Source organism: Acanthisitta chloris, unplaced genomic scaffold, assembly GCF_000695815.1.
Source record: "Acanthisitta chloris isolate BGI_N310 unplaced genomic scaffold, ASM69581v1 scaffold14997, whole genome shotgun sequence".
Classification (NCBI taxonomy): Eukaryota; Metazoa; Chordata; class Aves; order Passeriformes; family Acanthisittidae; genus Acanthisitta; species Acanthisitta chloris.
The window spans coordinates 12,568-39,941 of NW_008683296.1; the positions used below are offsets into that span (position 1 = coordinate 12,568).

Below are 27,374 nucleotides of genomic sequence, written 5' to 3' on the forward strand. Positions count from 1 at the left end.
ACTCCCGACTTGTGTGTGTGTAATGTACATAAAGATTAACTTAAGAGATCATTTATTTATAAGATTTTGAAAGCAACATGAAATATCAGGTGGACTGTTGCCCATACAGACTGAATTTCCCATCCTGGTATATGTGCAATTGAATGCAGTCTTTAATTACTTGATCATAAACTTAGTAACATTTTTTTTCTGAAGCAGGTAGTGAATGCTTGTGTGTGTGTAATGTACATAAAGATTAACTTAAGAGATCATTTATTTATAAGATTTTGAAAGCAACATGAAATATCAGGTGGACTGTTGCCCATACAGACTGAATTTCCCATCCTGGTATATGTGCAATTGAATGCAGTCTTTAATTACTTGATCATAAACTTAGTAACATTTTTTTTCTGAAGCAGGTAGTGAATGCTGCTAACTTAATAAGCAGGTTGTAAGTATTCTGTTTTCTCCTTGCAAAGTTGCAATTTGGCTCTGTGCATTGTTTGTCTCACACTGTTCAGACCTGAGAACAGTGTTACTTATTCATGCAAAACCTGTCGCTGAAAGGTCAAATGCAAGTAATTAATCTACAATGAACTGAAACCCCTCTGAGATGAGGTCTGACTATATCCTGGTTTTGTAGGCAGGGGAGCTACCAGTGGTAGTCATAAATCAGTAAGCTACAAAGCTGCATATCTGAAACACCAAACAGTAGCTATTTTGGAGATGGCAGGAGGGGCAGGTGTCCACATAAGGCACTGTATGTGTTTCAAATATGTAAAATGCTCAAGTTTAGAGGTAGCTGTGAATGCCCAGCATTTCTTCAGGGTAGATCCCCAGGATGCAGAGTACGAACACAATTCTTTGAGGAGGTAGCAAGTCTGTGACAGAAGGAGGATGGAACCTTAGAGCTCTGGGCAGATGATGGTAAAACTGCTTACCAGTTTCCTGTGTTCTCCTTTCTTATGCTTCATATTTTGGCTCCCACAGAAGTCAGGTAGAGATGAATCTAGCAAAATACAGAGTTCTGCAAGCTAAACTGAAGGAATTAAGTTTTAAATGCACAAGAGGGAATCCTAGGCCAGAATGAAGCACCTATAAAGTGTGCTTTAGGCAACTCTGATGAATGGTCAGAACCTGCCTAATGAAAAGGGAAATTCTTGTTGCAAGTCAGTGGGAATTTTATTGTAAAAAGGCAAGTGAGTTCCTCTGGAGCTGAGGCACTTGCATCAATGGCAGGAGGGCAAATATATCTACCAGCTTGGAATCCAGTACCCAACATCTTCTACTGGAACTGGAGCACTCATGAGTATTTTTTTAAAACATTGAACAGAATTCCTCGTAATAATGCAAGTCCTCATCCTAACTAATCTACCAGATGGCAAGTGGTGAGTAGCTTTGTTTCCTGACTCTTGGTGGGGTTTTTCAGGCACACAGTTCTCTCTCCCCAGAATCACCAGGTTCCCAGACAGAGGTGTTGAAAAAGAACTTGTCAAAAAAACCCCATTGTACAGCTAGGAGTGTGAGAAAGAGGGACGAGGAAGAAAGACCTGGTTTTGCAGTCTTGTCGTCAGCTGGGAGAATGTTGATTTCAAAAACATTGTTTTCAGTCCAGCTAGCTCCACTGATTGTTCATGAATTTTGTTACACAGGCACTCTGGGACAAGAAATATTTGGGGACAAACATTGGAATTCTAAGTTCTGGCATCAATATACAAGAAAGATTAAATTTTGAATTTCACATTCAAATGTCACACATCATAATTATGGCAACTTCTGACGCTTACTATGGTCTGCTGAATGTGTTTTGTGATTTGTAGATAGGGCTATGCGGAACACATACTCTGTGAAGCTCCTTCTGCTGATTTCTGTGTGTATAGCTAGCTGTGTATGCAGAGCACTGGATTCAGGGACTTGGATGGTCCATCTAGTCCTAGGTTTCTGATGCAAAGTGGGAACCAGAGAGCTTGATTATAATGAAATGGTTTATTGTGTCACTAGAGGGAAAATTTTCTGTTGTTGAAGTTGAGTACAACGTGAATCTCAAAAGGCAACAGTAACAGGGAGATGCAAAGTCATCGTTGGTTAGACACTTGAACAGAGAAAACACTCCTCAACAGGAATGTTTTGCTAAAATCAAAGGACTGGATGCAAGACAAAGGAGGTATAAAGATAGAATTTCAGCTTCTAGAGCTTCAACTCAGATCAGTGCATTCTGTTTTATCACATACAGACACTGAGCCAAATCCTCAGGACTGAATTTAGGTGCCTCTAGTGCTCTTCATTTCAAGCAAGTGGAGCTGAGGGTTAGCAGGGCTCTAGATAGCAGTATCTCTAGGTCACAACTCCAGTACACTGGGAGCAAGAGTAGGGCCAAGTAAGCTTTGCAGATGCTTTTCTTACACTGGCTTGGAGCTGCTTATTTCTGATGAATGCATGTCCTCCATTTCTTCATAGAAAACATAAATAATATACTTATGAAGAGGTTTGAAGAACATGAATCTGTCATTGAAGGTTTCTATGTGATTGATGAGGGAAGAGATTAATTTATTCATCCTAAAAAGAATATGAAGAATATGTTGGCTGGGGACTGCTGAATCTCGCATCAGGGGACAGAGGGTGGAGGCCCTGTTTGTGTTTGAAAGATTGAAAACAGGTTTCTCAAGACATGGAACATGATGGAAATGAAGTGTTAAGAGGTTCATGACACCATCTGGGAAATATGATTGGGATGTAGTGAGTCTTTGCCACTTTGAAAAAATAAAATACTTGAGCGTGTTTAATTCATTGCATATATGAGGCCATCTTGAGGACATTACTGATGAATTAGATTGTCTTACTTGAATTTTATGTAAGAAAAGGCTGAGATCTGCTTAAAACGCCTTCATGGAATGAAAATGAGTTGTTAGTGACTTAAATAAGATTTTGATTTTATGGTTATATACACTGCTGATAGGAAAATCATATTCTTTAATATTATACTGAAGGTATTGAAAACCAGTGGTTTTCTTAAATTGTTTAAAGCCATGGGTGTTTTAATTTTTAAAAAGTTAGGTTGGAATTTCTGTTGCTTCTCTGATTGTTTTTGAGATAGTGTTTTCTTGCTGGATATGCTGCTTGGATGTAATTCATTTAGTTGAGTTGAATTATGAGAATTACAAACCTGTAGTTTTCCTGGAAACATGTAATGGAATCATACATAGGTGTTGCTTTTGCTTGTATTTCTCATTATAATTATTTACTATATTTTGCTATAGAAACCAGCAGCTGTCACTATTTGTATATTGAGTTAACTTGTGATCTCATTTTGATTAGTGTATTGTTGGAATAAGTCCAGCGTAGTCAACAGAGTTATTCCAGTTTTATTCTTGTTTATACAGAGCATGATATGGTCTGTGAGGGAACTAGATTGCTTTTACTGTCCCTGAGGAGAAAGTCTACAGTGCTGGTTGTTTTATTTGTTGTGCTGATTATGTTAGGAGGATTTAAACTAGTTTGTTCTGAATGATGTTGGAAAATTTGGTATGTGCAGAGGCAAAAGGCTGTAATGGTGTCTGTGGGGAATCTTTAGCATCCCTTCTGCTGAATCTTTCTTGTGGACAGTGTTGCAGCCCAGCTAGTTACACCGTGATGAGCAAGGGTATCCTTCTGTGCCAGCTGCTTTCCATCTGCATTTTTTAGATTGCCTCACCAATACAATGGAAGAAAACAGAAATGTGCTGGGTTTGTATCTTGTGCTTTTGATTTATTGAAAACAGAGAGAATGTGGAGAGTATGCAAAGGCACTTCTCCCTGCACTTTGGGGACAGCTGGTTTGGTGACTGCACCACTGAATTCAGGAGCAGACCAACAGTTACATCCCTTAACTGGCTCATGAGTATCCAGGTGAAAAAGTACCATGCAAGAAAGTGAATTGTCAAGTTAACCTGAGCTGCTTGGGATTGTTCTGGAGAACATTTGGCCTGTGGAACAAGCTTTAATTGAAGGATAATGTATGTTTATGAAAGAGAAGGGTGGCAGGCAGAACATGTGCTACTGGACAAAGCAAACAGAAGCTCTTAATTGCTTCCTCTGTCAGAGAGAAGATGGAAGAAACTCATTCTGAAGTGTATTTATCTTCTAACCCAGGGCCCTGTGCTCCCTGGAAGACTGCTTTGTTTTCTTAATAAGCATATATTTCTGAGACACAGTGGAACTACAACTTGCTCTATGCTTTGCAGCTTTGTTTAGAAGCAAGTGAGGTTTAGGGAGAGAAGAGGGTCTCCAGGTCTGTCCTCTGCTCTGGAGAAGGATAGAAACAGAAACACTTCTTAAGGGTCAGAAAAGTAGTATTTCTGGGATCAGTCATATCTGGTGAGAAATTACTCTTCAGGTCACAGTAAAGGATGTAGAAGTCTGCTTCTACATCCTTAGCTCTGAGAACTTTGCTGAGTATAATTCAGTTGGATGTGTTTCTGTGTTCATCTTGGTGCACACCTGCAGTCTCTAAATGCATACTTCATGCCACAGAAGACACCTAAGCAGCTTGTATTGTTAGAATGCTGCATGCTTATCAATGGGCTGCATTATAAGTTCTTAAAACACTTGAGCTGCACTGAGCATTTAAAATTATTTAAGAGGTTAGATCACTCAATGGCTTCAAAAGGGTACTCAGCCATACTAAATCAATTTTAATGATATGGGTAGGTTGGGATTTTATCTTTTCATGACCCGTGGTATTAGTGATTTTTGCTAGTATCATGGTTCTGAAAATCTAGCATACTTTCTTGTCAACCTCTTTTGCCATGGGCTTTGAACAAGGTTTTCCGTTCAATATTCTGTTGAGTTTTGTATTGCTGATTTCCTCTTGAGTAATGTAAGTACTTAGCTGGGACAGTGTTCTGCACCTTGAATTACCAAGCTATGTGAAACAAAGAGAATACTAATTGCTAATAAAAATGTTATGATCCCTAGCAACTTAACAACATAACTTCTGCAGCTACTTGCATCTGCAGCTACTGTCTTTCTTAAATGCTTTTGTGCTTGAGGCAAGGATGAGTGAGTCAGATTCTTTGGCTTGTGGTACACAGGTCAGGTTAAGCAGGCTACTCTGTCTTGAGTAGGATTCTAGCTTTATTAGCATCTGCAGCAGTTGTTTGAAGTACAATTTGTTAAAATTTGAATGGAAAGTACTTTGGTTAAATAAGACCAAGAGTTACCTCATAGATTTTAGAAGAGTATTATGCTCATGAATGGCGACATTTGGCAGTCTCCACCACAGACTAGTATTGTCAGTTAATTCTTGTTCTGACACACAAGCACTGCAATGACAGCAAGTGCTAAACACTGATCTTAACATTTTCATATGTCTGCATTTTCAAATGTAGTTTGTTTTGTCACAGATTCCCATGGTATGGTAACTGGGAAGGGTGGGTTGGAATATCCCATTTGGCTCTTAACCAAATGGAGCCTTCCGTGATCCCCCTAATGGTGTTTATCTCTTCCCTTTATCTACACATGAGTCAGATCCCTCACTTTTAGTCATGACTGTGTTTCTGTGTAAAACCCTCAAAAGCTAGAAATTTGGTGACTACTACCTAAACCAATAATGTTTCTCATATAAATTTTGGGTTTCTAGAATTGTGATTCTATTAAAATAGAATATAGTCACATAGACTTGGTGGGAGCCCTGGTAACTTGAACTCCTTGTTGTCTGCCATCTTGCATCACTTCATGTTCGAGGCTTTATACTGTCCTTTACTTACTGTATTTGATCTGGAATCTCCTAGCTCAGTTTTCAGCTGCTAGATAATTTCCTCACTTTAATTTAATTTAAAAATCTACTTCTAAAATGTCAGTTTCTGCAAAAAGTACTTTGGGATGGTCTTCAACGGATTAATGAAAAAGCGGATCACCCTTGATGCAATCTACATGTAGCAGTAAGTCAGACAAGAGTTCTGCAATGCCTTTTCTGCTGCTGTCTATTGTTTTTTCCACCTCTTAGTTGCCACTTTTACCTTCAGGGAGAAGCAGATGTATATATTAATAGATTGATTCTAGTCGGACCTGTCTCTGCCTATGGCAGGAGGGTTGAGACTAGATGATCTTTAAGGCCCCTTCCAACCCAAACCATTCAATGATTGTTTAGTAGTAAATATACCTCTGGAACAACTCACACTCTTCTCGGTTCTTGTCTGCCTTTAAAATTCTCTTTATTCCTGAAATACCTACATTTTTACACCATAGTTCCAATAACAACATTTTCATAATTATATTCCTTAAAGAACTCAAGTCATACTCTGAAGACTTTAATCCTCCAATTAAGGGCGAACATAAAGGCTGCATGTTCTAGCATATTTCCTTCGAGTTTGCATGTTTGATAAGATATTTATCACTTTATTGGCTCATTGTTAATCCTGCATTGAGGAGAAGTCATATTATCTTCGACTATTATTGAGCACTAGGTCTAAATTCCCATTTGTCAAATTATAAATGGAATGTCAGCAAAGTATAAACCTGTACCATCCCACAGTTAGTGTAAATTGGGCCTGGGTCTCTTTTCTGACACTGAATTTGTCAGATTTCCTGAATTCCACATATGGATGAAAATGTGGGAATCCTGTTGATAATCATTTCCAAGCTTCGAAAGAACAGGATCTGACAGATTTGGCTTCTAAGCTTCTATCCTCTCTGAGCTCTGAAAGAGTAACTGTGGATCTGCTTCCAAGCAAAAGAGTGATTATTTGTCAAAAGGGATGCAGCACTTGGAGAAATTCACTAACTGACAGAATCCTACTTGGCTGTAATTAAGCAGAACTTAAATTCGGGCAGGTCCAGTGTATTACATGTTGTTTTCCAACTCCGAGAGCTGTGAGACTGTTTACATCACATGAATCCCACTCATAATTAGACCATGCTGGAATGAGTTGCACTTTTAGGATCAGGAGTTTGCCTAATTTTTAAGCACCTGACATTATTAACAGAGTCTTTTTGTGTGCTACCTTTAGTCTGATGACAGTGTTTGTTCCTTTCTGTCCTTACCGGGTGAGCTGGCCAGGAGAAGAACTTCAGAATTAGTGTAGCTTATAAGACTTCAGAGGGTCATTGTGGAGTGTCATATTTGCCTCAAGCCCAGGGTGAGCTTCAATCAGGGCTTAGACATCTTAAAGCTCGGCTGTAGGCAATGAAGCCCACGGAAATGGAGGTTTCTGTTTGTCTGCTCAGCAATGGATTGGAGTTTTGCCTTTTCTACCTAGCTCAGTTAACAGTTCTTGCGAATTACAAATCATATACCAGAAAGCAGTTCATGCAAAGCAATTGTGAAAATGACAATGCTATCCATACTGTGTGCTTGATTCTTCAGTAGTGGGGAACAGTTGCACCTGAAAGATGGCAGCCTCAGTCATTCCTCCCTTAGGAGACAGATTTTGGCATTTCATATACCCACTGCAAGAACATACACACTAGGAATTAAGGTTGTAACAGTTTCACTGTGCGAATTGAATTTCCCTGGTTTGCCTGTTGTTTCTTCATTTTAAGTTTAATTCATTTTCCTTTTTATGAATGCATTCAGTCAAACCCATTGGTCTGAAAATGCTTTTGTTTGTTTGCTGAGAAGGTATGAGTATAAGCAGCAATGAATGGTTACATGCATTGCCCATAAAATATGTGACCATGCTACAGCCATAATTCAGATGGAGAATAAATGTGTCAACACCAGGTTATATATGAGAGCATTCATTTATCCACCTTTGTATTCCCTTGAGTCCTGGGGTCTAGTTGTGGGTGTAAGTGTAGGTTAAAGCTGTTTTCTACACAAATAATGTTTCATTGCTAATCGATGCATGATGTTAATATCATCACAGGGAGAATAACGGATGCAGCAGTTAAAGCCACATTCCATGAAAATGTTTGAAAGGTTAGATCTAAATGAGAAAATTGTGGTGACTGAAATATTCTCAGGAAGGGGAATCTTCTGCATTAAACTGTCCTTTGGGAGGTAAAATTTGTTCCTTGTTCAGTAAATCAGATGTGGATTTCCTTCTACTATAAAACTTTTTTTGTGATCATCATACTTTCATATCCATCACAAAATCATTGAACCTACACCCTGCAATGTGAATGGGGGTGAGACGAGGAATGTGATACTCCCAGGACTACTGTTCAGATTGTGTCAGGCTTATTTCCAGAATTTTACGACAAACTTATACTCACAAAATATTGTTTATCTAAAAACATAAAACTAATTATCTGAAAAAGCTACCATTTGTGTGTATTTGCAGTATACCTAATGCATCTTTCAAACAAAAGCAATTCCACTTTCTATACCTGTATCTATTTACCCCCAAATGTGCAGAGCAATTAGAACAGAATATGTACTAACCCAGGACCATGTCTCAATTGCATTGCTAGAAAGTATTTTGACCAACACAAGTTTGAAGTAAAATCCTTGTGAACATAGATTTGGTATGGTATGTTCAATAGCTCTATGAATATCCTTACGTTGTAAGGAGGGAATACACTCATAGCTGTGTAGTGTCTGTTTTCATATGGTACGAAAATGAGCTTTGCTCAGTGGATCACTTCTCATTGATACCAGCCAAGAAACCAAGTAACATGAATTTTACAAAGGAACTTTTAGTCCTCACTAGTGTTCATGTAAAATGCTGGTGAGAAATCTTGAGTGCTGAATTTGATGGCTGTCTCTTGAGGTCTTAAGGTGTGGAGAGAGATTACATAGCCTTCACCTTTTCTTCAAGCGCAGTGCTTGCCACTCATTTGTCAGTAAAGATGTAAAGAGAGTTAAAATTGATAGGCAAAACAATTTGGCAGATGTTGGTCTGTAACTTCACTGTAAATAAATCTTTGTGTACAAAGAGATGTCTGTTCCTCTTAAACTGGAGTCCAGATTAGAGCTCAATGCTGTACGGGTCAGGGGGACTCGAGGGTGTGTTTTTCGTCTTGAGTTCAGGGATAATGTGCCCATCTTTGCATCTCGGTGAGGAGTATGAGCCAGCTCCCTCTCCATCTGCTAGGGAGGGAAGGGGAGCAGGCACACAGTCTGCTCCCTGCTGCTCCTCAGTATGAGGCAGTATGTGACCATTCAGCAGGCCTGTGTGGCAGTTTTGTTCTTCCCCAGTGTTTGCTTTCACTGTGTGGCCTAAAAATGACCTGTCATAATGTTCTTCCCTTCAAGTGGCTTTACTTCCTTTCATAAAACTAATTTTTACTGTGCTTGAAATTTATCTGCAGTGAAAACTATATACTCTACATCCTGAGATGACAGAGAAATGAGTTCATGTTGTCTTCTTTTTGTTTTCTTTTTTTTTTATAGTCAAACATGCTGTCATTTATGCACAGTCAGTGTTCAAATAGCTGAGTGGCCACTTAGAGGTGTTTTATTTTTGAGGCTACAATATCAACTGAGTTAATTATTACTGGGTTGGACTTCTTAACATTCAACCTTTCCCAGATGAAACCTTTCTTAACACTTGTCAGTTTGGAGGCCTGGCAGTCCAGACAGTGACCTTTATTCTGCTGCTGTTTGAGACAGGGTTTATCACTCTGATGGAACCTAATTAAAATAGAAAAGAAATAATCAGTAAGTGATGTCAGTGAGAAATGGAGAACCAGAGTAAGAGCTTTTACTGGCCACAGTACATCTATAACTTGCTGCAGCTCTTCCCTTTTCTTCACTGATGGAGGGAATGTTATTCTGCCAGCCGTTATTCATTCTCAATGAGCAGGGGTAATCTTTCTTAATCCCTTAGAGGGGTTTCTTTGCAAGATGTTCATTCTGAACTTTAAATCACATTTATGTAGAGCCAGATTCTGTCATGCTCTTTCCTGCCAAATAGTAGCTTCCTCTCTTTAAAATCCAATAGTGAGTAAGGACAAGAATGAAGAGAAGTAGACTCTCTGCTGGATCTTTAACTGATGAAGCCAACTATGTGAATTTACACCTGCAGTTATTTTTCTTCATGAGCAGTGACTTAAACTTTTTATTTTATTCTCAAATCCGTTCACTTCATCTAGATGAGCATTAAGGTATGGTCCAGGTTCAGCTCCTACCATTGAAACCAGGAACTTCATGGCCATCCCCATGCCATTAGCATGAAAAGTTCAGTGACCCCTTTCAGCTGCTGTCTCAGTGATCCTGAATCTCACCAGAAATTTGTATTATCAGTTAAATAAAACACTGCCATCCTTGCCTTTCAGATTTTAATAATGCTCAAATTGCAGCAAAGTCAGTACTATCCAGGCAGGTCAGAATAGTTCTTCCATTAACTTGTGCTAGATCATTTCACAAGGAAGAAATTCTCTGCATTTTGCATCTCTGTTTACCTATTAAGGTCTCTTTCTTAACAGTGAAGAAGCTCTAGTGCATAACCTGTTTCTCATTTTCTGAAGTTCTTGGTGAATCTCCACCCCTCTTGTTTCAATTCTGGTTTATTTTTGTTTATGTTACCTGTTTCTGAGATGAAGATTCGCTGGTTCTCATCAGTTTCTCTATTTATGACTTCTAAGGTAGGTTTATTAAGTGACAGATTTTTTGGGTCCAGCTTATTATTTTCAAATAGAGCAAGGCTGACCTTGGATCATTTTCTTTACGTGACTTATTATGGTATTTCTGTTGTCATAAACCATATCAAAGAGGTTGTAAATGATAGTTTTTCCTTGCAAGTGCCTGAAGAACAGTGGTAATGTCAGCTATCCTATTTCTACACTGTCTGGGACCTTTATGTGCTGAATGTACATCATGTAGGCAGTTAAACAGTCATAAAGAAGACACAAGAAATCAAGGATCTTTTAACACTTAAGTTCTTTAGAGAATCACTCTGACAATAAAAAATATTGTTTAATCAATTCTGCACTAAAAAACATGGATGCTTCTTATAAGTGTGACTTCAAAAAGGAGATCTAATAGATTGTCAGCTTCAGTCATTTGAATCTATGCAGATACTGAAACTGACGGTATCTAAGAACAAATCACTGGTATCTCTCAAAGACTTAGTTCATAAAGTAAAGACATGTGAAAGGATTAGATTATTTTAACTACACATTTTCTTAATTTTGTAATACAAGATGGATTCCTTAGTTGTGTCAGATATGTATAAACTTTACCTTTCCTATTGCTGCTGACTTTTCTTTTGCTGTTTTTTTAATATATATTGGCCACAATTGCAAGTGTGTTCTGAAGTATCCACAATTACAAATCATGGCATCACATACTTGATAATATAGTTGCATGTATCTAAGCTTCTCTCTTTTGATGTTATTCTCATTTTTTTTCAACCTATTTTCTGGGTTTTTTTTCTACTAATATATCAGAGAGGTACTGGATTACTTATCGCTGATATACTGGAGCTACACTGTTGAAAATTCTTTTCCGGAACAGTAAGATAACTCTTCTTCACTTCAAAGAAGCCTGCTAATTGAAGAGGAGTTATGTGTTCAGATAGCTGTCCTGTTGGACTTGACTAATTACATCCAATGCAAGCATGTCATGTCAAGAACCTGACCTAGTATCCATTAAGACCTCAGAAATTTCTGAGATGATAGTGAACTCTGGGAAGGAGCTAAGAGCAAGGAGAACTGAGGGTTTATAACTTGGTATTGGCTATGTCAATGCATTTTGAACAAGAAACCCTTTTCCATCTTAATAGTCTAACCCTTTCATATGTTATTGATTTTAGTTGATGAAGGAGTTTCCTCTGCTCAGCATGTTCAACATCCATGAAAACCTACTAGAGGCTTTGTTGGAACTGCAAGCATATGCAGATGTCCAGGCAGTCTTAGCAAAGTATGATGGTAAGTTCATAAATATATTTGTTTTTTCTCTACATAGTACACACATAAGAAATGTTTCTAAGTCAAACTCTTAAAATTTATGAAATGCTGTAATTAAGTTGATTGGCACAAGCTTCATACATTCCCTTACACAGTCCATAGAAAGATTAAACATTGTGCATTTTTTCTGCCACCCATGCTTAATTCATTGTACAGGGTAATGGAACTCGCTAGCAGCTCTTCAGTGTTTTCTTTGCTTTCTGTTGATGTTTAAAGAATTACTGTTTGGGTTCTGCAGACTTTTTATTGCATGCTATTCAAACCTTGTCTGAAGAAAGGATTATCAATTCCCTTGTGGACTTTCCTGTGAATGTTGACTTAGTAGCATACAAGTACTTTACAAACATTAATTGATTTAACTTCATAGCAGTCTAGTGAGTAGCAGACTTCATATTTTATGGGGAAAACTTGGAAAGCTTGAACATTTTGCATTAATTTTTGGTATTTTTCAGTAAACATTGGTTTATGCAGCATTACATCACTTTTTATGTTCAAATCACAGCTCCTACTGACTTCAGCTCTAGCCCTTTGAACTTGAATTCAAGACACCAGGGTCTCAAAGACATGGGGTGAGAAGTGCCGACTGGCATGCGAGTTAAATAGGTTTTCCTTGTATTGTGTACAAATTTTGTGGCAAAAACAGGAATACAATCCAGTTCTCTAGAGCAACATTCATCAACCTGCACAGTGCCCCTCTCCCTCCTCTTGCTGCAGTCCCTGACTTACTCAGTAGCCACATTACAAGCTGTGCAACAAGTGAATCAGGGATCCTACAGCCATCAGTTTCCTGTTGTGTTACTACACAGTCCTCAATTCTCCTCAGAAAAGTCTCATTCTGTGCACTAGGTTATGGCAAGGGAATTTATGAAAGGAATTATGTAACCATATAACTAAAAATGAGATCATAACCTGCATGAATCAAATAGCTGACTTCAGTGAAACCTATGTAGCCTTAATTTTGATGTTTCTTAATGTTTTCTCTAGGTTGATCTTGTAGCCTTTAAAATGTTCTTAATTGCTAGCTCTTACTACCTCTAGTGTTCTTTGAACAGAGATTTTAAGACTTATAATATCCAGAGTTTTTGAAAAAACACATGGGCATCATTTGAGGTATTGTATAAATGTCTATCAATATAGACACTGAAGTCTGTATCCCCAGTACTTTAGACACTCTTTGATTCTTTGAAGGGATTAGCTGGTCTTCTGACCCATTTTGTCTACTGAATTGTCTTCTACTTCTCTTTTGCATGGTCAATTTCAACTTTCTGTTGTTCCCAGTTCCTACCAGAGAATCCTCATTCCCAGTTCCATTTTTCTGCCTCTTCTAACTACCTATCCCAATCTTCTCTTCAGGGCAGTGATGGTCAAGATGCACCTCCTCACCCACTTTACAACTACTTTCTTGACATCTTTTCCATCTACCTTTTTCTCTGCAACTTCTGCCTCCTCTTCATTTATCATTCCCTGCTGCATTGCCTAGATGCCAAAAAGCAGAACAGGAAGAGCTCACACAGACAGAGGCTTCTTGCTGTCAGTCCTAGTACTTGGACCTATATCATCACATAGAACAGTGGCAAGGGGATGATGCATAAGTTTATTGGAGTACTGAGACACGTGGACTTGAGCAAAGGGTATAACTGAAAAAAACTGCAGAAGCTTCCACAGAGTATGTGCTAACTGCTTTCTCCTGGCATATTATAGCTTAGGAAATTAAGATAAATTTCAGTGAGACTCATAATAGACTATTGGCTTGACACTAACATAATCATCCTGCCAGATTTCAGACCTCTGCAGTAGACTGTGGCTGAGCTGAGGTTATTTAACAAAAAGATAAATAAGCAGCTGATTACAGGCAACATTAGTGATAATCACTGCTACAAGTCCAGCCTGGAATGTTTTAAACTCTTTCTGGAGTCAAATCATTCCAAGCAAAGATCAAAATGTCACCCAGGCCTTTGAGTGCTGCCATCCAGTAGCAGTAGTGACTCTGAGAGAGATCTTGGCTGTCTTAGTCTAGTTGAAGAAATCAGGAGTTAAAGTAGTAACATCAGAGTCTTCCTTGTAGCTCCTTGTATTTCAGTAATTCCTGTGACACAGGGATATATCCCTTTAGTCTTTAATTTGGCATGTTAGGAAGCAAGTAAATAGAAATGCCCATTTTTATGCCGCAGGCACTACAGGATGCTGGCACCTTCTAGTCTTCAATGTAGTTATGAAGTAGTAGTTATGAAGTAACAGTCCTGAGAGCTAGCAGAACTGTGGCAGAACAGGGAATTAAGCCATGTCTTCCAAAATCTCAAGACTAAACTCCTGTGCCAGCTCTACTTTGGCATACTAAAGCACTGATCCCTGGTTTTAAACAATACCATGGTGGCAGTTTATGTTACAGAAGCTGATAAAACTCGAAGGTGTGTTTTGTTTTCTTAAAAGCATCTCATAGAGTCAAAACAAATAAGACTTTTGAAAATAAAGCTCTTACTTTGACTGTTTGAACACATACAGTTTCAACTCATGCTTTGAGTACGGTGTGTGTATACACTAGCTCTGCACAAGGACTCAGCAAACACAGGCTTAACCAGTATAACCCTTACAGTCCATGAGTCTCGGAAGGCCTGTCTCAGGGAGTCTCAGCTCATTTTAGAACTCATCAGCTTTATGTGTTGTAAGATTTATTGGAGTATAAAACACTGAACTCATTTATACTTTCCTATCTGCAGTTTCTGTTGGTCCCATTCCACTGCCTTTTTTGACTAAGACCAAACCTGATTTATTGTATTTTGATAACATATGAACAAATTATTTCCTTGAGCAGTCTGCCCCCACCCTGGGCTAAAAAGTTGGATCACATTATGTGAAACCTCAGCCTCTGCAAGCAGATGCACTGCTTTACCAAAAGCCATGTGTTAAATTGTGTTTATATTATGTACCTGGCAACAGAGCTGATGTCCATACTCATTATTCATGGAAAAAGAGCCTCATTAGTGGGACAGCATGCACTGTTGCTGAGCTACATCATTATGGTTTCAGAGTTCAGTGTCTGTCAATAGAGTGAGGATGACCTAAATACTGTTGAATTCTGAAAAGATTCTTGGCTCTGATTGAGCACGATCCATGTTATTTACAGCAGAGGTAATTATGGCAGCTAAAGAGACTGTTCTTGATAGAACAAGCTTCTGATATTTGTAGTAGGTAAAGTTTCTCTACTCCTCTTTCCTTGCTTTTTAAACAGATTGTTTTCCAGTGAAGTTGATCATCTTGTTGTGATGCTTAGAGCAACTGATTTATTAAATTCCCTGGGCAGCCAGTTGCTTTGATAGATATTGTCTGGGCAATCTGTGAAAACTCAGACCTTTCTGGCAATTGAAACTTGGGTTTAGAAAGAGTGAATGCCTGTGCATTTAGTCTTAGTCTTTAGTCCCTCTATAAACCTGTCCTTGCTTTCATTTTTTGAAAGAACAATGTTTTCCAGTGAGACTATAAGACTCCTGGTTTGCAGGACGAACACATTATACAGATTCTTCTTTCACATACACCATTGCAGAGAAGGAAAAAGACCATGTTACCATGTAGACAGAGTTCTAAATGCAGAGTTCAGTTGAGCGGATGTTTTAGACCGAAGGATACATAGAAAGAAAGTAGGAGTTAAATACAAAAGGTCTCGTTCTGCTCTATGCTATGACTTTTTTATTTGGTAACAGCGTACTTAGCAGAACTGTACTTTAATATTCAATCAAAATGCAGGCCTTTGAAGAAACACTTTAAGAAACAGAGCCTTGTTTTTCTTGCAATACTTCCAATTTACTGAAATCCAAACAGTTATCATAGAAAAATTAGTTGTCTAAAATGTAGCCTATTCAAGGCTACTCTTCTTTCTCTGTCCTCATGTCCCATTTATTTTTGTCCTTACAGAGCTATGAAATGAGTAAATTCTATGTATATTGAACTTGAAGGCATTCCTTTTGTACAGAGCTGCAGTTGCATGCAGACTTGCATGCAGCCTGCAGTGATGTTAGCTATGGTCTCTAGGGGTTTTGTGTATATATATATATATACACACACTGAGATCACAGCTCTACTCCATCAGTTTCGTTACTTGCCATGTTTGTGTTTGACATTTTTGAGAAGATGTTCTACCTGGTGGAGCTTACTGGGTAGGATCGATAAAGGATTTTCCTCTGAGTTAAAGATATAGCAAGTGGCAGTATGGAAGCAACCATTACCTCGTGCATGCTATTTTATGATCCTTTTGTTTCTTTGAAAGAGAGATCTTACAAGAAAATTCCTTTTAGCTAAGGCCATACCAAAGCCTAGTCTACCTTTCCCAAGAGATGTAACTCATGTAAGACCTCCGGTTTGTATAACATTAATATCAAGAGAATTGCTTGGTTTTATTCATATCACATCTTTTTCAGATTCTGCTTCTAAGAACTAGTTTCTTTCCTCCATGTCAAAATCACTTGTCATGTCAATTAGGTCTCTGTATCAGTTCTGTGTCTGTTGATACCATGCGGTATTTTGCCACATGATTCTGTGGGTTTTTTGTTTCTCCTATTTGTGCAAAAGCACAAAAAGTAATTATACTAATCTTGCTCTTTTTAATCTTCTGTATCAGAAATTAATCCTTCCCCTCTACAGGCATTTAGGATTGCACTTGGTCAAGTTAATGGGGCTGAGACATGTTTGGTCACTGCTATGCAGCTCATCAAGTGTTAGGTATGGAATGTTTACAACCAGCAGTGACCTTCAAGTCTTTCCATAGCTGAGCACTGTAAGTTGTGTTGTGGTCATGGCAAAATAAACACTTTTTGTTTGTGCTGAAATGTTTTTCCCATCCTACCAAGAGACCAAAATCCAGACCTTATCATACATAGTGGCTATGTGTTCATGTTTGATTGGGGTGTTTCCCACTGCGGAGGAAGAATGTCAGATGTACAGAGAATCAGAACTGCTTTATTTTGCAAGCACCGTGTTCATAGCTGTGCTCCCTCCAGCTTGCTTTCTACTATGTCTTGTGGAAAAATGCATTGACTATTCTTGTGGGAGATAGTACTACAGGATATTAGATCTTTTTGACAGTTTTTTCCCTGATGTTCAGTTCATACTTTTCTTTATTGGATTCCATCCCATTATGCTTGTTTTTAGCTATTTGTATCAGCTCAATTCACTTTCTTTATAAATGTTAGTGTCTTTATAGATGATTGTATCTCTCTTCTGTCATCACTGATCCAGCCTGCCCATATATATTTGCTAGAGTACTCTCATTCTTTCCCATTAGTAATTCTTCCTACCAACTGTGCAAAAGTTGACAATCTAACCTGCAGGTGCAGAGAACTGGGAGGGTTCTGTGCAGACAGAGAAGGTGTTGGCTTAGCTCTTAAACACTAGATTCTACAGACAGGCTGAGGGAGAGAAAATCAGAGGTGGGGTTTGCACCCAAGCCATAGCACAATATATGTCCTGTATTCTACCATCCTTTGTTTTACCACTTTGCATAACTTCTTCCAGTTTGTTGATACACTTTCAGTTACATATTTGGAAATAAGTGAATTATTCCAGCAGCTTAATGTAGTCTCTCTCCAGTACTATATGAAGAAGAACTAGCAGTTTGACTGGAAGGATTTTACTGTGGAAATTTGGCCCCAGATCTACAGCTCCTTTCAGCAGATATATAAGTCCTATTAATGTTGATAAGACTATTTACCTATTTAAAGTTAATTCCATAGAAATATGTGATGTTGTTGACTTGTAAATAACATACACTTTGATGTTGAAATAGGGAATAATTTCTGATTAGTGACTTAGATGTTTGAAGCAACTGCAACATGTCTGTCTCTGATGACTTGGATAGGGTATGTCGTACCGATTCATATACAGATTTGTAATTTCTTGATTTAGTTCTATTTATAAGAACAATAGATCTCATGGCATATTTGGATGATATATGGCATATTTTAGATATCCATAGCATCTTTCCATTTGTACACTCTCACAAACAACTGCTTAAGAAGCAAATGACCAGTAAGAATTCACATTCCCAACCCTTCCCATAGCTGACTGGGGCTAATCAAAAGAAAATGTTCATAAATTAAGTCTAGATTTTTGTATTCTGTTTAAAGATACAAGCAATAAAGAAGAAGGAGAGCCTTTTTTTTTGAGATTGACACATCAGTTCTTATTAGGCAAAAATGTCCTAATGGATTTGACTACAAAATAGCAGTCACAGCTTTCAGCACATTGTGGGAGTTCCACAAGTAATCACAGGAGGGTGGGAAACAGTGTATGTGAAGATATTTTGCCAGATGGCTCACAGAGCTGGACACAGTCGTTTATAAAAACTTCATTTTGGTTCCTGACAGAGTACATACATATCTCCTAGGGCTAGTTTAGACTTTATTCCCTTGCTAAATTCAAGCTGTTACCAGACATAATTGTTTTATGCCTTACTCTAAAATATGAGGGTGCAGTTTTGGAGGTGAAGCCTAAATTATGTGAGTATTTCAAAGTATTATAGTCATCAGACCATGAGCTGAGAAAACTCCATCATAGAATTAGCTGTTTTGTTTAGTCCACTATTCTACATGGAAATCTGCCTCAAAAATTCATTTAATGGAAACCTACTTTTAATCTCTAGCCTAAATTTAACTCTGAACTCATTATTCTTGTGCTAGCTTTATCCTTTACCTAAGTAACCCATCTCCTTTCCTGGTGTTCCATGTGGGTACGCCTAGGGAACAGTTGTAATTTTTCTCAGTCTGTATTTCATTTGGATGATACAAAAATAATTCACTCTTTCTGTTTACTTTTATTGTTCTTGACCATGGGTGATCAGATTTGAATGCAGCATTCCTTGAGAAATTCCGTTTCTTCTGCAGGAATGACTCACATGGTGTACTTGAGCCTTACCTCACATTTCCCTTCCTGACAGGTGCCAACAGTTAGTTGTGAATCATCCTGCAATCTATATGCACAGATGTTTCCAACTCAGAAACACTTACTGCCTACTAGAAGATAGTGTTTTGTTTTAATATATTTAACCTGTTATCAAGCTCAGTTCTTAACTGCACAATATCTTAATCTCTTAACTAAGAATTGCTATAATCCTCACAATTTGATCCATTCACCTTCCACTGAACATTCTCCATTCAAGTATCAGTGACCTGATGCAGAAACTAGGCTTTATACATGTAATTAGAAGTTTTTTGTGTAGTGAGTAGTCTCATTGCTTAACCTCATGGATTGTGTATTAGTGGCTGAATAGACATTTTCTTTCTGTCATTCTGGGTTTTACTGGCTTTTTGCTGCTTGCTTTGATGAAACTGTGTGAGCAGCTTTCATCAGCATATCTGCTTTTCCTCTGCTACATCAGTTATATACTCCAGACCTCTTGATTCCATCTAGTTTTCAGCTCCTTCAAACAGATACAAAAGTGTAGTGGTGCTCTCGCTGCATTATTAGGAGTCAGAGCAAACATTATCCTCTTTGTCCATTTTTTGTATGTAGAGTTTGCCTTTTGCCTAGGTCTAGGCAGACCTCTTGTTCTGTGTCATTTGTGCCTATGTTCTGTGTCATCTGACCTTTCAAAGGTCAGAACCCAAACCAATATTACTAGGTTTGAACTGATGCAGGGGAAAATGTTTCCTGTGAGGTAATGGCGTCTTGATGGCCCAGAGAAGCACTTACATGTAAGGGGAAAATAAGGTATTCTGTTGACCAGTTGAAAACTTTTTAAGTGGCAGCGCATCATTGGTTTTCTCATGTTTGGTTTGTTTTCTTTTCCACTCCTCTATCTTTCACTCCGTTTATGATTTGATGAATTAGGTTTATACTGAAAGACAGAGACCCATATGTTCTGGAAAAAAGGCATTTTTGTTTGTTGGAAATAACAACAAGAGAACCTGGTCTAAGCAGGGCTACTGAATGTGCTTACAAGTATTTTCTCCTCCTGTCACTGAAGATGTGCTCATGTCTGTGTCTGTAGCTAGCTTCTATTAGTGGAGTAATTAACATATCCATCACCCAAACTGCTTTGCTTGGTGTTGATTTTAATTACTTTAGTTGCTACAATCACATACTCCAGTGAAATTATAGTTGGAATGTATTATAGGGAAGCCTCCAACAAGATCTGTACATCTTATACTTAAAGTGCAAGTACCTGAAAAGGCAATAGAAAAGATTTAAGAGGTGGCATTTTCAAAGTGCCTCAGTCATTCTGGCAATGTTTTCTGTCTAGCAGAACAACACTGTGCTTGGTTGCTTGGTTTTTAATACGTGAAGGATGGTGACTGCTGAGATATGACCTGCATGTCCTCTTTAACTCCCTTTTGGACTGCTGTCTTGCAAGGCACATGAGTTCAGTAAATCACAAGTTTCTCTTAATCCAGAAGTTACCATGGTAATTTTGTCTTTCTAATCAACTGTAATGAAAAAACGAGGGATAGTTTCTTAGAACAATAGTCAGATTAACTGCTCCTCACTTTTATAGTGGTCCTACTTCAGTGCCTTGTGTTTGCTACACTGTATTTGGTGTTTACTGTAGGAAGCTATCACAGTGTGCAGAAGTTTTTTGCAGAATCCAGCTTTTAGTGGGTTTGGTTTGTTGTGGGTTTTTTTTAATTTTGCTGTAGTCTTTAACTTTTTAATGCTGGAATATTTCAGTCGCAGTATAATATGTGTCTGCTGGGTAGATGACTAATGTGGCAGTCAATTCATCTCTGTAACAGTGGGAACAAATCTATCACTCAAGTCTGTTAAGCAGCATTTCTCTCTACATTTTTTAATGCTTTGTGCCAATTTGCTGGTAGAGAACAGATATAAATTAAGTAATGGCTTAGGTTAGGTCTGTGGCTTCTGTGTGTCAGCATAAGATGGCCAGAGACTGTCTGGTGAATGTTTTGGTCCAGCATTTCCTTAAGAGGCAAAACACCTTATTTTACAGTTGATATTTAACTGCAGTAAATCTACTGGTTGTTTGCTTGCAAGTCAAATCCCTTATTACTTGAATAGCTGTCTTAACTTGCATAGCTGCCACATACTCATGTTAGACAACTGCTTCTGAGTGAAAACACAAAGAGTGAAAAAGACAGTCCTCAGCTATTACTTAGTTGCTTTGTGAACTGTGCAAAAATTCAACTGTTCTAAGTTACCTACACATTTATGTATAGAGTAATGAATTCTTTCATTATGTCTCTGTCATATTGCTCTTTGAATTAGTTCTTTAATAAACCCAGTTGCTGTTTAAATTGCAGTACCAGTGGTCATTAATATGCATTTTAAAGCCTGTGTATCAGGTGAAAATTTGAAAATCCATGTGATATGGGAGTATATATCCCAAAATCAGAAAGTATTCTGTGTTCACGTAATAATTTTGCATATGCCATGCTCACTCTGAAGTATCAATCACTTTTCTTTCTGCAGACTTTCAAGTTTTCAGATGTTTATTTTTTCTTTCTTTTCAACAGATATAAGCTTACCAAAATCAGCAACAATATGTTACACAGCTGCATTGCTCAAAGCCAGAGCTGTCTCTGACAAGTAAGTGCTTAAGAACCACTGTCCAGCAAAATACCAGATTTAACTCAAGATTTCTCTTAGCTAAGCCCACACCCTTACAATCTACTGGGTTAGCAGGAAAATTCAGTCCTGCAGTAAATTCATTAAATTACTTCATATATAAGAAAAATTTGCAGTGATCAAACATTACTCTTCAGATACTATGGAAGAAGAAAAGAAGAGAAGTAGCATAAATTCAATCATTGTTTCAGTTTTACATATACTGTCCAGGTGAGCTTTGGCTTCCTAGATAGTATAATGAAGATGCAACTAAAAAGGGTTGTGTGGCTGAACCTCTTCATCTTTGTATAAATCCAACCATAAAAAGGTAATATATAAATGTGGATGCACAAGGAGCAATGTCATTTTACAAGTGCTGTCAGAAGACTTCTCATCTACTTAAATAGCAGCAGGTGGATTTAGCACTATTATGTCAGGGATTCTGAGAGGTAGATGATATTCATATTTTTAGAGGCACAAATATTGGTTCATTCCTGTTACTTTTTTTCCTGGGTCTCGACCTTCCAAGGTGCTGAGCACATCTATTCAACGTCTGTGGACTTGAGAGCACTGGCCCACTCTGAAAGGGTGCTCAGCTCCTTGTGAGATGGAGCTCAAAAATCCCAATTCTGCTCTCAGATGCCTTCACACAAATCCCAGGTAGAGTTGTGTCTGTGCACCTGAGGGTCGAATGCCTCCCTAAAGTTGGAAAGCAAGTAGAGTGGAAAGCCATTTTCTTGACTGACATCCTGACAGTTTTTGCTTTTAAAGTGTATGTACACATCAAGGTCTAAGTAATTTTCTTTCATTCTTTTTATCCTGTAGATCGCCAGTACCTACTGCAACATCTTTCCTCCCTACACAGCGACTCCAGCTTGGGAGGGCAGGGCTAAGGTTGTCACAGCTTTCCCTGTGGTGTCTGCCTGCCAAGTACAGCTCTGGAGTTAGCCGTGGGGTGTGAGGTGAGAAAGAGATTGCATGGTCTGGTTTTTTATTCACTGGGGCAGATGATTTGCCCACAGTTTGGGCATGCTACCCTCAATGGTGCCGTGGCCAGTAGACCACCTGCTACTGCTGCTGCACCGTGCTTCCATCCCAACCTGACCCAGGGGCATTGGGTTGGGAACCTCCTTAAAACTTCCCCAAACCTGTTTTTAATAGAAACCCTCCAACAATAATTTGGCATTGGGTTTTTTTTCTTTGTTCTTGGTTGGTTTTTTTCTTTTCTTTTTTTCTGCAACTTCAGCCTTGAATATGCCCCTTAGCAAGGTACTTAGAGCAAATTTAGATTAGTGACAGAGAAGGGACTGTTTGAACTGACTTTCTGCCATGATTAGATGCAAACATGCTTTCCACTTCTGCTGGGATTTTCATTGGCCTTGATGTAATAGATAACTCAGAGTTTCCACTTGCTATGGAAGTTTGGAGAGCATAGGAAAATGACTCAGTTCGGTTACATGGGCCCATGTTCTAGATTCCTTTTCTGACTTTTTCTTGTTAGCATTTCTGACCTAATGTGTTTGTTTCTTTGCTTTTGTAGATTTTCTCCAGAGGCTGCCTCAAGGCGAGGGCTGAGTACTGCAGAGATGAATGCAGTAGAAGCTATTCACAGAGCAGTAGAATTTAATCCACATGTGCCAAAAGTGAGTATTGAGAAAGCATTATTGTAGCTCTAACACTGCTGAGGACCTAACTCCTGATTTCTGTGTTAGATTAGCAAGTGATGTTGTGGAAAAGGAAGCAAACAATGGGAAGGGAAAGAAGCTGATAGTCTGCACAATTTTTACATTTGCTGTTTCACATTCAGTGTCTTCTACTCTAGACTGTGCAACTTGAAATCTTAGCTGAAGTGGATTGCAGTAGTAGACATCACCAAATGCTATGCTGCAGGGCAGAGCCATACATAAAGACAGATTATTATTTGCAAAATAGCAATTAAAGATCTTCTAGTTCAAAATAGCACAGTTTATTTGTTTTGATGATTCTATGTAGGAATATGTTTTTGGCATGCTGTACAAAAGAGCCTATCTTTGGAGCTCATGGTGTGCTTCATATACATTGCATTAGTAATTCCTTGTGCAGCACCCTGTCATTAAGTTCTGAGAACACAAACCTCAGAGATGAAGAATTGCTAAGAACTACAACGTGAAAAAGGGATTTATGTTCTAATTCCCTAATCCCCTCTCTAGATATGTATCTCAGCAATAAGAATCTTGCCCAGAGGCTGCTAAAGGCTGATGTATTCTATTATCTCATCACCCAGTACTCAGTATTGCAGTCTATAAGTGCATTGAAAAGGCAAGCTAGGGGCAGATGCTTTTCAGTTCGTGTGCCTTTTTGGCCTCTGAACCTCACCCCACAAACCTTTGGACCAGTATTGCCCTTTGAAAGTAAGCAGCAGAAGACTGGAATGTGTTAATGTAGGGAACCTATTCATTAGGTACCACTGAACACCAAGTCTGGTCAAGATAAACCTCTCCCATGTGTACACATGGATTGCAGTAAGTTAATTATCACTCATTGCAGGAATTAAGTATTTTCCCTGGGAGCTTTATCTGTTACACCAACCACTAAATAGCATAGTGTAGCTATCTGAAAGTTAGGCTGTTTGCTTAATAAAATCATCTAGACTTCCCCTACAGGCAGTGTAGGGGAATATAGAACAAACTATCTTAGACATCTCTAGACAGCCTTTCCCTCCGAGGTGCCTGTTTCTACATTAACTATGAAAGGAGCAACTGTTTTCCCATAAAGCCTGATTTTTAGATGACAAGATTTAGGTGAGATGAGTCCCTTTGTATTATCAGCTGATCTTGTATTTTTGTGCCAGACTATAAAATGAAAATATTAAATGAAGTTGGTTCCAGGACTGCTTCTGTGGAACTCTCTTTACTTTCTTCCATCCCAATGGTTCTTGAACCAGCAGAAAAATTGGAACTTCTCTTCTGCCTGGTTGCCTGTTTAACTCCAGTCCAGTCCTGTTCTGGGTGAATCTTTCTAATGATTTACTGAAGTCTGGTTAGAGATCTTGCCAAGCAAAGATACCAGTTTAGCCTGTCGTGAGCAATCCTTATGAGCCTGTTCCATTTTCCTCACTTATCTGCATGCTTTTGATAATTAATTCCATCAAAATCTAGTTTAACAGTTTGCATACTAATGTTTCCATATTAACACACAATATTTCTCTCCTCTTTAAATAAATGGCTTTGCATGAGTGGGAATCTTTTCACTTTAAGTCAGTCATGCTTGTCTGGCTGTTTCTGGAACTGACTGGCTCATTCACTGTTCAGGGTCAGAAATAGTTGGCTGCAGTGGCCTCCACTTCTGCACATGCTCCTAGTGCCCATCCTGCTATTGTCTCCAGGCTCTGCACTGCCATGAAATTGAGGTTAAGTCTTCATTTACTGCCTTTTTGCTTGTTGTTTTTCCTGTTTATACTTAAAGAGCTTGATGTTCTTTGGTTTGACTTCCTTCACAAAATCCACCTTACTGTAAGTTGTGGCCATTGCTCCATAACCTTCACAATTCCAGACCTCCAAGATTCTACTTTTGTTGTAGATCAGTACTGTCATTCATCATTTGTCACTAGCCAGCTTCTGGTTAGGTGACTGTTCCATGCAAGGCTGAATTTCCTTTCTGACAAATATGCCCATGTGTGAAATGCAGGTTGTGTGTTATTTTCTGTACTTTTGATTTAAAGAAATTCCAGTCCTTTTCCTCAAGTTCACATTGTTAACTGATTCTCTCAGTTTTTCAAAGTCTGTATTTTTGAAATTGAAAACCTTTGTGAAGCATATAAATTACCAGGATAACAAAGCAGTAATGAGAGCAGAATAATCACATTTCAGCATTAAAACAATGTAGCATAATACAGATTAATATACAGCACTGCTGATTTCACACTCATTCTTTCAGCTATTAGCTAGAGGATATTAAGGTGGAAAAGTATGTTTTTGTTCATAATTTATGCATGGTATGGATGTCGCACCTCAATTTCTACTCAGTTATGATTGAAGTAATATCCAATTTGTTCTCAATTAAATGGAGATACGTTTTAGCAACGAGCGTCAGAAGAAATCTAACAGGGCCACAAAAATATTGTGTCTTCAAAGCTTCTTTAGGATTTAAATGCTAAAGAGTCTTTTGTTCAGACTGAGGAAAAAATAAATTACAAAGGTGACAAATTATTTAAGGTTCCCAGCAGAAGCCTTGAAAGCAGAGTTCTGCACTATTGAAGAAAAAAAATTGGTTTACATGTTTCTGGTTTGTCGGAAAAGATTTTACCATTTTCAGTGCAAATGATAATTACCACTTAAAGAAATTGTTACTGGATATGCATTTTCAAGACATTTAACTGGAAATAGCACATTTTTGCTAATAAGATTCTGAGACAAAGAGAATGCAGGGTACCTTCTCGGAACACACTGAGAGATGCTGCTAAGCTGGATTTAGCAAGAAAGGGAGACCAGGTCTTCTACTGTAACTTATCACAGGTTTGTGTAAAACAGCTATGGAATTCTTACAATGGTTGTAATTTTTCTTTGGAAGATTATGGCCAAATTGCAGTTCCATAGTAGTAGTGTAGAGGTCTTATGCTTTTTTTTGAATGTAATCTGAAAATTCTTCTGCTTAAGAAGAATCAGCTTTAAAATCCCAGATTTTCATCTTTATGAAGAGGTGAGAAACCCTGCAAAAACATCTACCTTCTACATAGAAACCAGTGTATATGCATGGATCTGGGTATGCATGGATCTGGGAGTCTTCTCAGTATGCAAGTCATGCAGATGTTGGCACCCACTTCCATTGATTCTTGATGACTATGCATCACTTTCAGTTTTATTTTGTCTGCACAGAAATGCTTTTCACAGAGACCTAATACGGCTGACAGCCTTCACTCAGGCAGCCACCCTTCCAGCAAATAACCTTCTTCTGACACAGGTCTCTCTTTCCATTTCTGAGTACATTTCAATGACAATTTCATTCCTAGAGATCAGTCCACTAAGCCTCAGTCATAGGTGATAAATTCTCATTATTTTTGGAATACACCGGATTCAACATACGACACACGAAAGTACCCAATTCGGTTTAAGTGAGCAAAGCAATACAGATCTCAGTGCAGCCTGACAGATCTGTCCAGAGAGACCTGACTGTGCTATTTCTGGAAGCTGAGTGCAAGACCAGCTCAGGTTTTTCAACTGTGATCTCCTTCTTGACTGCAGCAAAATGGAACCATTGTCAAACTGATCAAGACTTCTCATTCTGAGGACATCTTACCTGTTAAAAGGTTTCTGTGCTTGAAAGTGGCTTAATTTTGTAAACTGTGACAGAAAAGCTCTGGTAGAAGATCCTACATCTTTCTACAGGTCTTTTTGTTTATGTAACTGAGACAACTCAGCTACAGCAAATTGTAAGTTTATACTTTGGCAGAGATTGCCTACATAAAAACAAGGCACTTCATCAAATAGAGTATTTTCAGGACTCTTTTTAGTAGGAAAAAAATTTAACCAATAGCAGATTAAAGTCAGCAGTACTTCAGAAAAGTGAACGAAGCAAAGAGCTGTGAATTTCACTATGGGAAGAATCACAGCATATTTTATCACTTGTTTGTGAAGACTTGTCTGAATTCTTTTTCAACCATCTTCACCTTCAGTGAGATTCTATAGACTAGTATCCTTTTGTTTTAGTGTAGAACCACGCACTGTGTAGTTTTGCTCCCAAGGAAATATGCTGACACTGTCTGACAATGTACTGCTCAAAAATTTAAGAGATAAACAAAAATATTTGTATTGCCACTGAAGCCATAATTTCAGAGGGGTTTGTATGGAAAAAAACCCTATGTCGTGGAGAGTACATAATTTGTGGAGTGGCTGAGGAAAAAAGTATATGTATACACACAGACACACAGCTTCATCAATATTATTTGTAAGTGTTTGGAGCTTCCCCACTTGTATGTAATGTGACTATCCCAAGCTGATGCTGATAAGTGACCACAGCTGTTTCTGGGACATTCCTCAATT

The 27,374-nt window shown here is 38.3% G+C and overlaps 1 protein-coding gene across 1 annotated transcript in view; it reads left to right on the top strand.

Moving 5' to 3' along the window:
- The window catches only part of LOC103806211 (suppressor of tumorigenicity 7 protein homolog), a gene marked incomplete at both ends in the record, with an annotated part of 49,311 nt that overhangs the window by 7,908 nt on the left and 14,029 nt on the right, over positions 1 to 27,374 (top strand). The window contains 3 exons of the mRNA XM_009078891.1: positions 11,655 to 11,769; positions 21,267 to 21,339; positions 22,898 to 23,000. Of these exons, the coding sequence (XP_009077139.1) occupies positions 11,655 to 11,769; positions 21,267 to 21,339; positions 22,898 to 23,000 (291 nt within the window). The remainder of the gene's footprint in view (positions 1 to 11,654; positions 11,770 to 21,266; positions 21,340 to 22,897; positions 23,001 to 27,374) is intronic.